General features: G+C 33.4%; 1 protein-coding gene across 1 annotated transcript in view; it reads left to right on the forward strand.

Moving 5' to 3' along the window:
- Positions 1 to 15,799, forward strand: part of Ssu72 (Ssu72 CTD phosphatase) — an 84,955-nt gene that overhangs the window by 49,991 nt on the left and 19,165 nt on the right. The window contains exon 3 of the mRNA XM_035377557.2: positions 2,618 to 2,757. Coding sequence (XP_035233448.1) covers positions 2,618 to 2,757 — 140 coding nt within the window. The remainder of the gene's footprint in view (positions 1 to 2,617; positions 2,758 to 15,799) is intronic.

Consider the following 15,799-nt stretch of genomic DNA (forward strand, 5'->3'; position numbering starts at 1 on the left):
TAATTTTTTTCATGCATTTTGAAACAAAAAGTGATTAAAATTTGGCACCTGTCTGTTATAGAACATTAAGTAGTGGATTATTTTCAAAGGGAACCTCTATCAAAAAAGTGTGTATTAATGGTCACAATATAGTTAGCTGAGTATGGCTGACGAAACAGTAATAAATTGGAGCAATTACTTGTGGGAAGTTTGTACTCTTAGCGTTTTAAACAAAGCTTTCAGTAAGATCGGAGGGCCTAGCAAAATAGTAGAAATCCACAAAAGCATGTTTACAAAGCGAAAAATTGAAGGAAGTCAAATTCTGATTGTTTATTATATTAAAAGGTGCCAGTTCCTTGAAAATTCTCCAGAAATGATTGTAACTTTGATGAGATCCCTGCCAACTTTTATGATTGGACAGTAGTCAACTTTTGTAATCCACAGGATAATATCTAAATATATACAGTGGCCAAAATTGTGGACACTTTTGGAAATTTTTATGTTTTTGAACTTTGTATGCTTATAGAAAATGTTACGTTTCACAAAAGGCAAACTTGTATATATCATTTTAAAGAGAATTTATTACTGAATTCAATACAAAACACAAAATTCAATTATTTGCAATACAAAAAAAGTTATATGTACTTAAATATAAATAAAAAACACAGTTATGAAGGGGTTTGTAATGTCTAGCTTTCCTGGCCAATCACTGTTCTTGTTCTGAGAACCAATCAAATGTTAGTAACTGCCAGTAGAAGCTGACATCATGTTTACACTTGAAACAATTCATTATTTTGCTTTGTTCTGTAGAAGGAGGACCTGTTTCTTATACATTGCAATTACAAGTAGGAATTTTTGTAAAAAGTTTTAATATTTAGTGAAGAAGCAATGACATCAAATAAAAGAGTAGATTGGACACCTAGAAAGAGATGTAATATTATTGTGTTACGAGAAAGTGGTCTTTCCTATGCTGAAATTGCAAGACAGGTGGGTGGTTCAGTGACTACATCTGGAGTCCGAAAGTTTTGTTTACGATATCAGAAGACAAATTCAATAAAAAAACAAAGAAGGAAAAGGCTGAAAAAGGTGCACCACATCTGTTGATGACAGAAGAATAGAAAGACTATGTCTCCAAGATAGAAAAATGTCATCAGCGGCCATCAGAAGTGATCTGAATGATGCTGGTGTTTCTGTCAGTTCAAGAACAATCAGGAGGAGATTAACAGATGTTGGACTGAGAGGTAGAATTCCACAAAAAAAGCCTTATCTTAACTTTCAGCAATGAAAAAACAGACTACAGTGGGCAAAGGAACACATTAATTGGACAGATGATCAGTGGTCACAAGTTATATGGAGTGATGAAACTAAGATATCGTTATTCGGTAGCGATGGGCGAAAATATGTAAGACGTAGAATAGGAGAAGAGCTACATCTTGACTGCATTCAAGCAACTGTGAAGAACCCAGTTAGTGTTATGATTTGGTAATGCATGTCAGCAGATGGTATTGGTCGCCTTCATGTCATCGATAAGGCACTGAATGCCAGAAAATACATTGACACTATTCTAGAACCAAAACTTCTACCTTCCATCAGAGATCTCTTTCCCAACAATGCTTCGTTTATTTTTCAGCAGGATTCTGCTCCTTGCCACACGGCCAAAATATCGAAAGAGTGGTTTCGTACAAAGAGCATTAAATTGTTGTCATGGCCAGGAAACAGTCCTGACCTCAATCCTATCGAAAATTTGTGGCTCCGTTTGAAAACTCTTGTCCCAATGAGGCGCTCATCAAATAAAAGGGAACTAATTGAGGCTATAATTGTTTCCTAGCATCATGTAATAATGAAAGAAGAGCTTAAAACAGCTCAATGAAACGTCGATGTGAAGCTGTAATAAAAAATAAAGGGTACCCTACTAAGTACTGATAATTCACTGCAATCATCACTATCTAATGTATATCGATAACTATTATCATTTAACTTTTTTGTATTGCAAATAATTGAATTATGTGTTTTGTATTGAATTCAGTAATAAGTTCTCTTTAAAATGATATATACAAGTTTGCATTTTGTGAAACATAACGTTTTCTATAAGCATACAAAGTTCAAAAACATAAAAATTTCCAAAAGTGTCTGCAATTTTGGCCACCACTATATTATAATATATGTATATTTCTGTACTAAACTGCATTTAAAACTTAGGGACTGCATTTTTAGATTTTAATATGAGTGTATTTATTGTTCATTATTAAAAAAATAAAAATTAAACTTTATATTTTACTGTTTTAAAATTTAAATTTTACTATTTAAAATTATTTTACTGTTTAAATTTTACTATTTAAAATTATTTTACTGTTTAAATATTTTACTCTTTATAAAGTATTGAAGCTTTCACTTTTTCTGTAGTCTTTCTGCATTCATACCTCTTATTTTCTTCATATTTTCATGCTTTTGAGTAGTATTATATGTATTAAATTGCTGCTAATTATTTGAGAATCTCTATGATGCTATTAAGTGCCCCCCCCAATTATAGATTCTTTGTTAAGCAAACTTGATTTATAGTAAAATGTTATTTTTATTTTGTTGATATTGTGTCTCAAGAATTTCAAATTTTCATTTTGATCCATAATTTGTGCAAAAGATACACACAAAATGGCTTGCTTCATATGTTAGATCGTAATAGGAGGATAAAATCTCATCCAGAAAGGTTTCAGAGCTGCTATGAAACTTTTGATGTTATATTCACTGTTGAAGAACGTGTTTATGATCAAGTTGTTGAAGGTTTGTATTTTATTGCATTAGTTTGTTGTGAAGTGCTTTTTTTTTTTATTAAGCTTTTATTTCATCTTTTTTAGAAAAACTGTAGTGTTTCATTTTTTGTTGCTCAGCTACATCTGTGTACCTGACCACTGGTTATAGTTAGAGCTAATTATGTGTTTAAAACTGTTTTAAAATGAGCACCCATAATTTTATTATTTTTTTTTAAGGAGCAAAGCAGTTTGAAATGATTGGATGATAGAAATATAGTTGGGCCTTCTATGATATCAATCTCAGATATGAATTTTTTTTCAGACTGGAAAAGATTTTGCAACTATGGAAATATTACATCTGCTGCCATTCTAGTTTTATACATCCTTGAAAGCAGGTCTTACAAATAGTGTTCTAAAGCCTTTGTGTTGCTAGCAAACATGAATTTTGAAAAATGTAACTTTGGCTGTGCTAGTAATTGAGCATGAGACCTCCTCTTAGCTGGATATGCTGATAACTGGACCACAAGGATGAATGAAAGGCTTGGATTTAATTTCTTAATATGCATTATCTTAAAGAACATCATGTTGGAAAGTATTTTATTGTTTGTTTCTGACTGTAAATTAGTTGTTGCAAATAAGAAGGAAAATACTTTGACAGTGAATTTTTTTACATGTTTTAATGCTTCAGATATTTGTCCTAGCAATAAATTAAACAGAAATAAATCTTGTTAAGTCTTGCTTGTGCTGTAAAATAGCAGGAGCAGATTTTTTTCTCAAAGGTTTAAAAAAATCTTCGAATAATCTCAATACCCCTTCCCTCAATTTTTTTACTTCATAGTGAAGTGGTTTGATGGGTGATAAATTGTTACCTTGATTTAAGAAAGAAATATCCCCGTTGAAAAAGCAATAACAGACTTGGGCATACACAAAAGACTATATTCATAAAATCTATGGATTTGCTGGCCTTTGTTGATGACATTCATCATGGGTACATAATAGTACATAATACAAGATATTACATAATAGTTAAGGCTTTTGTGGCAACAGCACAAAATACTTTGATTTAACTGAGTCAGGAGCAAAAGACACTTTGGTTTGACTGTCAGGTGAAGAAAACACTAAGTTCATGACAGCTACAAACAGAAGACATACCCTGATACCGCTGAAAATAAATGTTTATGTTTCTGAGGAGGTTGAAAAATTTAAATATTTGGGTAAATAATAATAATGATATAACTATTGAAATTGCTGGCTCTGCTTACAGTCAGTAAATGGGATAATTTAATAAATTAAATCATTGTTCCAGTTTTTTAGTTAAGGCATGTTTTAATTCACAACAGTAAGACTGGTAAGTTCACTTGCCTAACCTTTTCAGTAAATGCACAGATTATGAAACCACTTTATCTTATTAATTCTATTGCCACCTTGCTGTACTTGAACTATATAGATTGGAAGACCGCTTGGGGCCACCAATAAATATTTTTATAAATTAAATTGTACAGCTGGCAGTTATAGAATAACATGTATTTGATTTATGATAACATAAAAAGTATATTGTTGCGTGCGTACGGGTTCGTTATGAAATGAATGCACAAGTCCAATGAAAAATGAACAAAAAATGTATTATTATCACAAAATGCTTAAATTCCGTCAGATATTCTTTCAATTTTACAATATCTCACAGTAGTTATCTTCTAACTACTCAAACGTTCAAAAGAACTTAATTCAAAACAGCTAGAGAATTCCGGGAATTCGCTACAGTCAACAAGAGCAGTTTTCTAAACAACAACAAACTAAGTAACTACCACGAACTGAGAGGTTTTCCTCCTTTTATAAGATTTTAAAATAGCGTGCGAGAATTTTCTAGTACTTTCTCGAAATCAAAAAGAGCTATTTATTAAATGTTTAATGCATGCGCTCTTGTATTTTCAATTTTACGGCTTAGCTTTCTTTTAATATTCATCACGCGCTGCACTACGTGGGAAATAAAACCATTTAATTTATAATTGAACTAGCATTAGCTTTTTAAATGCCAAATTCGTAACAATATATTCACCAACTAAATCAAACGTTAGTTTACAAACTTATAATGTAATTCAATTAATATAACAACTTAGATTATTTAATCTTACTATAAATAAAAGATTATTGATTCTTATAAATTGTAATGCAATACAATCCGTATTACAAATACATAATAAATTATTATTTAATCTTATATAATAGATTATTGAGTCTTATACCAATCAATTACCACATAATACTAATTATTTTACAGTGACAAAAGTAATCTTTATTTAGACATTAATACATATAAACACAGATTGTAAATTTAACAATGTAATATTTTGTATTTCATCGAGATACAGTCACATAATTTTAAATAATTAATCTAATTTAAATTTCTTCCAATTCTTTCTTGTGTCCTTTTATTTTCCTTATTCCATACTTGGATCTTAATCCACTATTTCTTTTGCAACACTAACACCTTTTAAGGACTGTTAACCATAGTCAATTCTTATTAAAATGTCAGTTTGTCTTTTTAAGCAAGAACAATTCTTAGCTCATCTAGATTGTTTAGCATCTAGAACCAATTTATATATTTTTTATTCACTTGAATGCAAGTAATACATTCAGGGTTGTTTTTACAAGCCCAATAATTATGTTCTTTCAATGAACATCTTGCAGAAACCAATTCCTTTATACACTTTTTATCGAAATGTCCAAATTCTTGACATTTAAAACATTTCACTACATTAAGATATTCTTTTATTCAAATTAATTTTGCCTTGATTGATTATTAGTCTAAATTTGTCTGCTTGAATATTAGCAACCCAGTGAACTTTAGAGTCTTTAGCTTTAATTGAAAACAAACAAGTTCAATTCCTCCTTTTTCAGATATTTGATTTTGATTCTTAATTGCTTCCGTGACGATTTCTTTCTTCAAATCTACATCTGTATTGTATAATATTATTTTGGGCCTTTTCTTTTTCGGAGCTTTGACTTGAATATCTTCTCTTAACAGAGAATTTATTTTTATTTCATCTTCTAATTCTACAGTCTCATTTTTATTCAAACATTCTACCAGCTGACCTCCATTATTTATTTTCCTAACATTTCTAATACCAATTTTTAACTTTACTGGGTCAACAGCTTCAACCACTTTCATTGTTACTTCTTCTAAAGATATTCCTTTATTATTTGGAAAACAGCATGTTCTCCTCTTTTCTTAATTTTGTCTTTCTCTGAGGCATTTTCTTATCGGTTATTTTTTGCTCTTTAACAATTTCAGCAATTGATTCTCATATTGTGGTTGTTTGTCCATAATTTCTAATTTGCCCTTTAAATTCTCAATTTCCAATGCTTGCGAAATTGAATACCTAAATAACACTTCTTATTTTTAAAAAACGTTCTTTCTTATGGGTATTGTAACCCTACTTGCTTCTTCCAAACAATAGCTCACTTATAATTGTACCAACTTCTTCAATGAATTCATTTTGTGCATTAGTCTGTGTCTGAATATTTTTATTCATTTTGAATCAAATTCAACCAGGACTTGGAGGTTTCCCTGAGTTTAAATATGGAGTTTGGCTATTAGACCCCTTCCCTTGGGAGGAGACCCATACTCCGGGAAATTTTATACATTTCATTATTTTCAAAGTTGAGTATATATATTCTACCAATTTATTATTTACTAATTACACTTTCTGATGTACAGTACAAAGTCCAAAATCCGGACTCGTCAGGACTTCGGCGGTTTTGGGATTTTTAAAGGTTAGATCATCAGTTTAAATCCAGTAAGATGGCATGTAGAAATTATAAAATTAAAAATATGAAATCATGATTTATAAAGTAATGAAGTATTTATCATCTAAAAAGTACCAAAATTTACAAAAAAAAAAAAAAAAAAAAAAAAAAAAAAAGCTAAATATTTATTTGTTTACCTTATTAAACATTTCTTTCAATGTAAGTTGTCTGTGTTGCTTCATTTTTTGTGCTAATACTTTTTCTTTAATTCTGTAGACAGGTAACTGCTGTTTTGAAAATTCCGACTAACTTATCAATCGAAATTTTCTCGTTTTCAGTAACTTCTGTGTCACTTTCTTCAATTTTCTGGATCTAGAGTCATACTACTGATTTTGGCATTCATTAATTGATTGATGATTGAGAAGCATTGTCACCATAATGAAAAACTTCTTTTATATCATCTTCATTTGTTACCGCTTCTCCAAATTTCTTTATAAAATCCATTAACTGGAAAATTTCATCTTTGTTTTGTGATGTCTGAAAATTTTTTTAATTAGCGGCTATTAGCATGAAATTAAGCTGTCATTCACTATACATATTTGACTGTGCATCATGAGCTTGGTGACTAGTGACAAATTTTATCTTGCTTCTATCGTGCACTGAGACAATTAAGCCTGAATTGTATTAGTTATTTATTATACTTATGTCTATTTCTTGCACATGCTTAAGGCTTATCAGAGTTCTGAATAAATAAATTCTCACATATACTTAAGTCTTATTTAGGGCCGGCACTAGATATCTTATCGCATCTGTGGGTCCTAAATTCTGTGACTCGGTGTGGCCATACGAGCCCTGGTGCTGGTTCTGGGTTTATGTGAATAATGAATCAGTTATTCTTAATTCTAAAACCCCTAATTGTAATCTTTGGGTCTGAGAGTATCATCAACAAAATCTATTTTTAGCATATGGAAAGAAATTTTTGGTAAATTTTTCCTGGTCAGCATTTTTTAACGCATTTAACTTAAATATGTAATCATCGCCAAGTGTAATGTCAACATAAAAGGTTACCATACTCCTTTATTATTCAATTTTTAACATAAAAAAATTGTTTAGGCATCGCTACAAGAGTCATTACTCAAGTTGTCTGGTGTCAGATCAAAGATGTATCTATGTGAAATGTTTCAGTTTGAGATGTGTGCCAAAGCAGATATGCAGCAACAGAGCCAAATTACTGATCATACAAATTTATACTAAAATGATTGTTTTTTCAATAACAAGGTATTTTATTTAGTTTCAAAGTGAAATTAAGAATCGGGACTCTCCAGATGTTTTATTATGTGTATAGGGGGGAATCAAATGTGCATGCGTAAAGCCCTATGAGAAAACATTGTTGGTGGTTTTGAGGTCTGGATTTTAGATCATTCTGGATAATGGACGTCCGGATTTTGGACTTTGTACTATAGTACAATAACTTCCTCAAGGGAAAGACTGGATGAGGCATGTTTTAATTCACAACCATAAAGAAAACATTTAGAATTACAAACATCCAGCAGCAAGCTTTTTATTATTATATGTCCTTGTTGCCAATCTAGAGAAACTGAACTCTGCAACAAAAAAAGATGACAACATACGTAGAGAAAGCTGCTACATCATTCCCCCCCCCAGTAACAACATAGTTACGATACAGCCTACAACTTGCAGTAACAATAACGAAAATTTCAGTGTATGTGCAATGTATACAGATTTAAAAGAGAAATATAAATATGAAAAATATATGAAGTAACAATAATGAATAGCTCTTTCCTTCCCCAGTAACAACATAGTTACGATGCAGCCTACAACTTGCAGTAACAGTAACGAAAATTTCAGTGTACAGGCAATGTATACAGATTTAAAAGAGAAATATAAATTTGAAAAATATATGAAGTAACAATAATGAATAGCATGTAATTAATCCTTGTAACACGCTGGAAATGTCTCATGTCTACCAGAGCAGTGTATATTTTTTCCTGAACATCTTTGTCAAGCAAATCTGATTGTTGTTTTTCAGTTTCTTGATGTGTAGTCAGATTTTCATTGGATTCAATGTTTATGCACTATCTGACTTCTTGTGATGAGGAGCATTCATTTCAGTTAACAGAAAATATGTTGGTTTTAATATCTCTGAAGATATATTGACTTCCCTGCCTTTGATTGCTCTGTAAAATATTTGTCATGTCTTTTCATAACAGAAAAAAGTTCATCATAAGGAGTTTCTAATTTTTTTTAACTGTATCAGATTCCTCTGCTAATCTGATAGGTTGTCATTTGTACAATGGTATATTTTGTATCACCACCCAAAGCCGATGTTAGCCCCAACAAAACTGTTGATATAGTTTGAGTCCATTTAACAGAATTTTGTGCTCTGATCGCAGCCTTTAAAGTCCAATTGATCCTTTCAATTTTCTTGTTACATTGTGGGTGATATGCCGTAGTTGTGCATACTTTAAATCCACAAATAACACCAGTGTTTTTAAAAAGTCCAGATTTAAACAGACTACTTCAATCACTGATTACGTGGTATGGCATTCCACAGTATGAAATTCAGTGATAAAAAAATCTCGAGCTACTGTTTCAGCTGATAGATTCTGTCCTGTATAAGGAATCTGCAACAATATTTTCTTTTCTGCCAATATGGCGAATATGTATTGAAAACTCTGATACAGTTTGTAAATAACAGAGCTGTTTAGATAAGGCTTTCTCATTTTCTTTTATGAAAAGCAAACATCAAAGGTTTATGGTCAGTGTAAATTGTCTTCTTTCTAGGATATGCTTGAATTGTTTGATCGAGAGGTAGATCCCTAACAGTTCCCTGCTATTAGGGAAAGTATTAAGTATTATGTCCGTCTACATTGAACTTTTTAGAAATTAAGGCTAAGAGTTTCCAGCTGCCTTTGTCCAACTTTTGCAATATGGATCCAACTGCATAGTCCAAGTATTGCTCAAAATTTTCTTTTGCTTCGTTGGTCCACGGTATTTTGCATTTATCTTTTTTCTTGACACTTTTTAAATACTTATGGAGTATTGCCTTATTTTTGACAGTTTCCTTGATATATCGCCTGTAGGAATTTAATTAGACCAAGAAAAGTACAAAATTCATGAATGGCTTCCAGTAATCTGCAATTCAAGATGACATTTACTTTTTCAGGAAGAGATTTCGAGCCTTCCGCAATAATCATATATCCTAGAAATTCTAATTGATTCATTCCTACAACTGGCTTTCCAAAATTTATTCAAAGACTATATTGTTCTAATCGAGGAAAAAACTATGCTTTTTGATGCAGTTCATCTTCCACTATAGAAGGTGCAAAAATATCGTCTAAATATGCAGAACAAAGTTCGGTTTGAATAACATTGGAATCGTTAAAATGTAGATGGGGCATTTCTTAATTTCAAACTCATTACATTAAACTCGTATAACCCAAATGGCATTATTATTTCTGTTTTCTTTTTATTGCAATTGGAATCTGAGAGTAAGCTTTATATAGGTCAAATTTTCAAAATAGTTTCTTTTGCTTTAGTGAAACACCATATATTATATATATTTTCACCATATATTACCTGAAAATCATCTGTTCTTGGGATAGGAAAACAATCAAGAATTCTTTGTGCATTTAAATACTTGTAGTCTCCACACCGTTGCAAACTTCCAACCTTCTTAAAACTAAATGAAGTGGAATCCACCAATGGAGATTTTGAAAGTCTTAATTATGTCATTTTTTAACATAAATTTGAAATCCTGTTTGGCCAATTTTAATTTATGTGCCTCTAATTGATGAGCTTTTGAAAAAAGAAGCAGAGTGTTTAGTAGCTGTATTAGTGCTTTATATTATGTTGTGAGTTGCAAATTAATACATTTGGGTTTGTTAAATTCGGATACTGTAATAATAAATTTGCAGATTTAGAACTTTTAACACTCGTGCTTATGCTATCTGCAAACAACAGGACTTCAAATAGATAAACTTGTTATGCCATCTATTAACTTTCTTTTATGCATATTACTAAGCATTTTAAATTTGGTTAAAAAATCTGTACCTATAATAACTCGATCAGCTTTAATGATTTCAAAAGGAAACTAAAATGACTGGCGCAGGCCTAAATCAAAAGTTAAAATTTTAAATAATGATTACAAAAGGAAACTAAGATGACTGGCGCAGACCTAAATCCAAAGTTAAAATTTTGAAATCAGTGATGGATATTATTGTTCCATTTAAAAGATTTATATATTTTTTTGTTTAATATTGCCAAAACAATGGTAAGTCAGTACCGCTGTCCAGAAGAAAGCATAAACTGGTTGTTTTATCAAACTGGTTGTCAAATAATCAGTATGTACAGCAATCATTTCATTCATCTGCTGCAGAATCTGCCATTGAAAATCTACTGCTGATCAGAATTTTCCAAAACTTTCAAGCTGCATGGGCTTTTACATTTATTAGGGTAATATTTATCGCCAAATTTAATGTAATAATAGCAGTATAATCCAATGGTATTGTATTTCTTCCTTGAATGACTATGGCAAATAGAACATGCTTCGATTAAAGCCAGTGTCAGTCAGTATTTACTTCTAGACTGACTGTAAATATTTAATTCCAAAATTTATTTTTCTTATTCTTTTAAGCACAGTATTCATTACATGATTTTATCAAGCACAGTATTCATTACAGTCTGCATCAGCAGAATAAATTTTTGTTGTTGAATTCATTTTAAATATTTTATCTTCCATTATCAATAAGTTATCAGAGTTTTCATTACTTACATTCAAAATACTTTTAATGGATTTTGGCAATTTGCCAAGCCACAAGGTTCGCAAAACTTTATCCAATGTATTTGTTCCAGCAAGTGATTTCATTTTGTGCAATAACTGACTTGGTTTCTTATCGACAAGAACAATTAAGAAATGTTATGATACTTCTTTCCTCACTTTCTTTAAAAGTACTTAGAAGTCATTCTATATATTTCTACTACTTTTGGTTCTAATTGTGCAAAAAGATAGCACAGAAAGGGGCACGAAATTTTCAGATGTTCCCGGGTGCTGAAAACCCTAGCTGTGGCTCTGTACATTACCATAGTAAGACCTGCAGTGTTGGATGGAAGTGATTGCTGGACAATGAATAAAACAGATGAGCACAAAGTAATGACATTTGAACAAAAGATTTTGAGAGGAATTTTAAGAGCAGTAAGAAAAATACAGTGTGGAGAATAATTTTGAACTACAGCGAAAGTTTAGATTATCAAATATAATAAAGGTTAAAGCCTCTCAACTAAGATAGTGAGGCCATATATACAGATATGGAGATGAAAACACAGTGAAGAAATCAACATTCCATAAGCCAGAGGGAATGAAAAGGAGAGGAAGACAACACACGAGGTGGCTACACAGTGTGAAAAAGTGGCTAACCACTTGCGCTACGATTTAATTTCATGGTTGCGGTGCCGTGCGCTACAATATAACAAGCAGTAAAGTGTCTCATTGACGCTGCTCTGCGTCTGTGAGTGCAATCCAGAGCTGTAACTTGAGAAATAAACAATCTCGCTGTTAGGCGACATGTGCACCACGTTATTTTCATTTTTGCAATAAATGTCTATCAACGTGGTGTTAACGTCGCTTGCAGTTTGACACAAAAGCATCTCGACGTGCACGGCACGTCTTTTTAGTGCAAGTTGTTAAAGAACATTGGTGTCCATAGGTGGAGGCCCCTTCAGTGGATCATCTTCTTGGTGAGACGGGTGTCACGATCCTGGGGCCCCAGTGATCTATCCTCTCTTCCATCTCTGCTTTGAGCTGATACTTTTTCTCTTTGCATTCTCCCTTGTGGTTTCCCTCTTCGGAGGTTGGGGCTCATCACGAGAAACTGGAACTGCCCTTGTCTCTAGTTTTTGAGTGGCGAGAAAACTGCCCACATGTTTGGCGTGCGTGGAGACCCGTGTTGCTGAAAAGGATTGTCCTGGTAGTTGAGGGTTGAGGTACTGTCCCCAACACACTGCTTTGGTCTCTGCTTCAGCTAAATAGGAGGCACGTTAGTTGTCCTCCTCATGGGTTCAATCGGCTGGTCACTAGTCCTTGTGTCAGTGGCTTGGGGATAAGCTCTCGGGAGTACCTGCTTTCGGAAAAGCCGACTGTGGGGCTTCAGTTTGCATATAGGTCTGGCTAGCCCTAACACAGGAATCTGTGTTCCCTTGTTGGGCTTCGTGGTAGGTGGGGCTGTCAGACCCGAACTTTTTCTCTTTCAATCATGACTTCTCTTTTTATTCTAAAAAAAAAAAAAAAAAAAAAAAAAAAAAAAAAAAAAACTGAGTCAAATGAAACCAACCAAGATATCGAAATTGTCGACAAATCCATTAGCAAGAAGATCCATACTGATGCAAATGCCAAAGATATCGAAATTATTGACAAATCCATTAGCAAGAAGATCTGTACCAATGCAGATGCCAAAGAAACTACTGATTGTTCACCCTTTGTTGTTGTTTCCAGTGTGCTGGAGAATTGCAAAAGGTGTCTCCTTTCCTGGTAAGCAAATACATTCATTCATGCATAGGTGAGCCAAGGAACATAAAGCGTCTCCGTTCTGGAGACCTGCTTATTGAATACCGTTTCGGCCATTCAGTCTGCTTCACTTTTACGTCAAACCAAACTTAAACAAGTATCTATAACTGTGTCAATGCACAAAACACTTAATTCCTGTAGAGGTGTGATCTTGGAGATCGACCTTCTGTGTGTTTCAGAAGAAGAGTTTGTCTCCGAATTAACTGACCAAAATGTCTGTGGTGCTAGGCGGATCAAGATGCGAAAAAAAGGCCAGTTGATTGACACGAAACACGTGATCCTGACCTTCAAATCACCTGATCTGCTGAAGAATATAAAGGCTGGGTATCTTAACTGTCCTTGTAAGACCATATATTTCCAACCCAATGCAATGCTTCCAATGCCAGTGGTTTGGTCACTCTAAGACATCCTGTCGTGGCAACCTTACGTGCACCAGATGCTCGTTAGTTGGCCAAGGAATCCCTCCAACTATCAGCCAATTGCCCTTACGAGTTGCATATGCAAGCTGTTTTAAAAAATAGTAAACAGCCGCCTAGTCTACTTCTTGGAAAAGAATAATATTATATCGCCTTATCAAAATGGTTTTCGAAAGGGGAGAACAACCGTAGATAACATGCTCCTTTTAGAGACATCCATTCGAAAAGCTTTTGTAAGAAGAAGTCACCTTTTCTCAGTATTCTCTGACATTGAGAAAGTTTATGATAAGGCTTGGGGATACGGTATACTTCGAGATCTTCATGACAGTGGCTTGAGCGGCAACCTACCAATTTTCATTCAAAATTTCTTGAACCCTAGAACTTTCCAAGTAAGGATTGGCTCTGTTTTGTCAGATGTTTTTGAACAAGAAGAGGGTGTGCCTCAAGGCTGTGTCCTTAGTGTAACCCTGTTCAGCTTAATAATAAACTCTGTATTAAAAGAACTTTCTCCCACCATCTTGGGATCTCTCTATGTTGATGATCTTCAGATTAACTGTCGAGGGGCAGATATGAGATACGTAGAGAAGCAATTACAAATAGCTCTGAATAAGATCCAAGAATGGTCAGACAAATAGGGATTTACATTTTCCAAACAAAAAACTTTGTGCGTGCACTTTTGTAGGAAACAAGGTCTCCATCCTGAGTCTGAGTTATATATGAATAGTACAATTATTCCAGTTGCACCTGAAGTAAAATTTTTAAGATGTGACGTTCGACTGAAAATTGACTTTCCTTTCTCATGTTTTAAACGTGAGAAAGAAGTGTTTAAAAGCACTAAATATTTTAAAGGTGTTGGCGAACACTTCCTGTGGTGCAGAGCGTTGCTCTATGCTTCGCATTTACAGAGCGCTTGGCCGTTCTAGACTGGACTGTGGCTCAGTTGTTTACAGATCCGCTCAGTCATCACTATTGTTAAAACTAGATCCTGTTTACCATCAAGCTCTGCAGATTTGTTTAGGAGCTTACAGGACTTCTCCTGTCCAGAGCCTGTATGTTGACTGTAACGAACCATCACTTTATCTGAGGCATGAGCAATTGTACCTTTTGCAATATTTTAATATTCTATCGCAATCTGAACATCCTAATAAGCTGTGCTTACTTGATAATGGTCGTAACACTTTATTTAAAACACATCCATCCTGTGTTCCTATCTTTCTTTTAAGAGTTCATCCTCTTTTTAGAGTTGTCATTGCGGAACTTTCCCTCTCTGATATGCAAGCCCAAGCAATACAGAATTTTGAAATCCCACCTTGGGAAAATACACGGATTTAGCTTCTTGAGGTTTTCAAGCATCATGTGAAGGCAAGCACTAACGAAATCATTTATAGACAACTCTTCACTGAGCACAGCCATAAATATAGCAGTTACCTTCCAGTATATACAGATGGATCCCAGTCAAAAGATCATGTCAGGATGGCATTTGTAATTGAAGATCAAATTGAGGGCAGACGCTTGCACCATGCTTTCTTTGTCTTAACATCTGAACTAACTGTAATGTATTATAGTCTTTTGGACATCTCAATTCTCGGTCACAAAAATTTATAATTTACAGACTCCTATAGTGCACTTAAATCATTAGAAGCTTTCTCCAACACTCAAAATCCAGTAATAGTGGATGTTCTCAAGATTCATATAAACTTAACGAGTCGTGGATATGAAATCCTGTAATGCTGGGTTCCCGGGCATGTGGGAATAAAAGGGAATGTGCTGGCAGATATCACAGCAAAATGTGCTGTTGAACTGTCTAGTCGCCTCATCTCTTTTGGAGACATCTGTTGTGTTGTCAAAGAGAAGATCCTAAAAAAATGGCAGCAACTTTGGGTTGTTCAGCTTCAAAACAAGTTGAGAAATGTAAAGCCTAGAATTGAGCATTTTTTTTTTTTTAAATTTATTAATAGATATTTGATTTCATCAAATTAGATCATCTCACCTTGTGTTTGGCGCATCATAATCATCTTTGGTTTTTGCGGCAAAAATCTCACTCACCCCCCATAGGTGGTGGACTGGGGGATGGATGGGTCAGGATGGGGGAAGCTGATTGAGCCAGCCTTGGCGAGAAATCAGCTGTAAAGCATAAAAAGAAGAATTTAAGAAAGATTTGATATTTTTTAATACAATTTTATCAGTATAATAAAACTTCAATTTTAGAGGACAAAATTATCTGAAAGCAACTTTCTCAAATGATATCTGAAATTAATTTGATGTAGTTGAAATTTTGAGTTGCTGTGATTAATAAAAATCATGCACTTATCCGGAAGATACTAACA

This window comes from Stegodyphus dumicola, chromosome 2 (assembly GCF_044657685.1).
Source record: "Stegodyphus dumicola isolate Sdum_Otavi_A_Nest chromosome 2, ASM4465768v1".
Lineage (NCBI taxonomy): Eukaryota > Metazoa > Arthropoda > Arachnida > Araneae > Eresidae > Stegodyphus > Stegodyphus dumicola.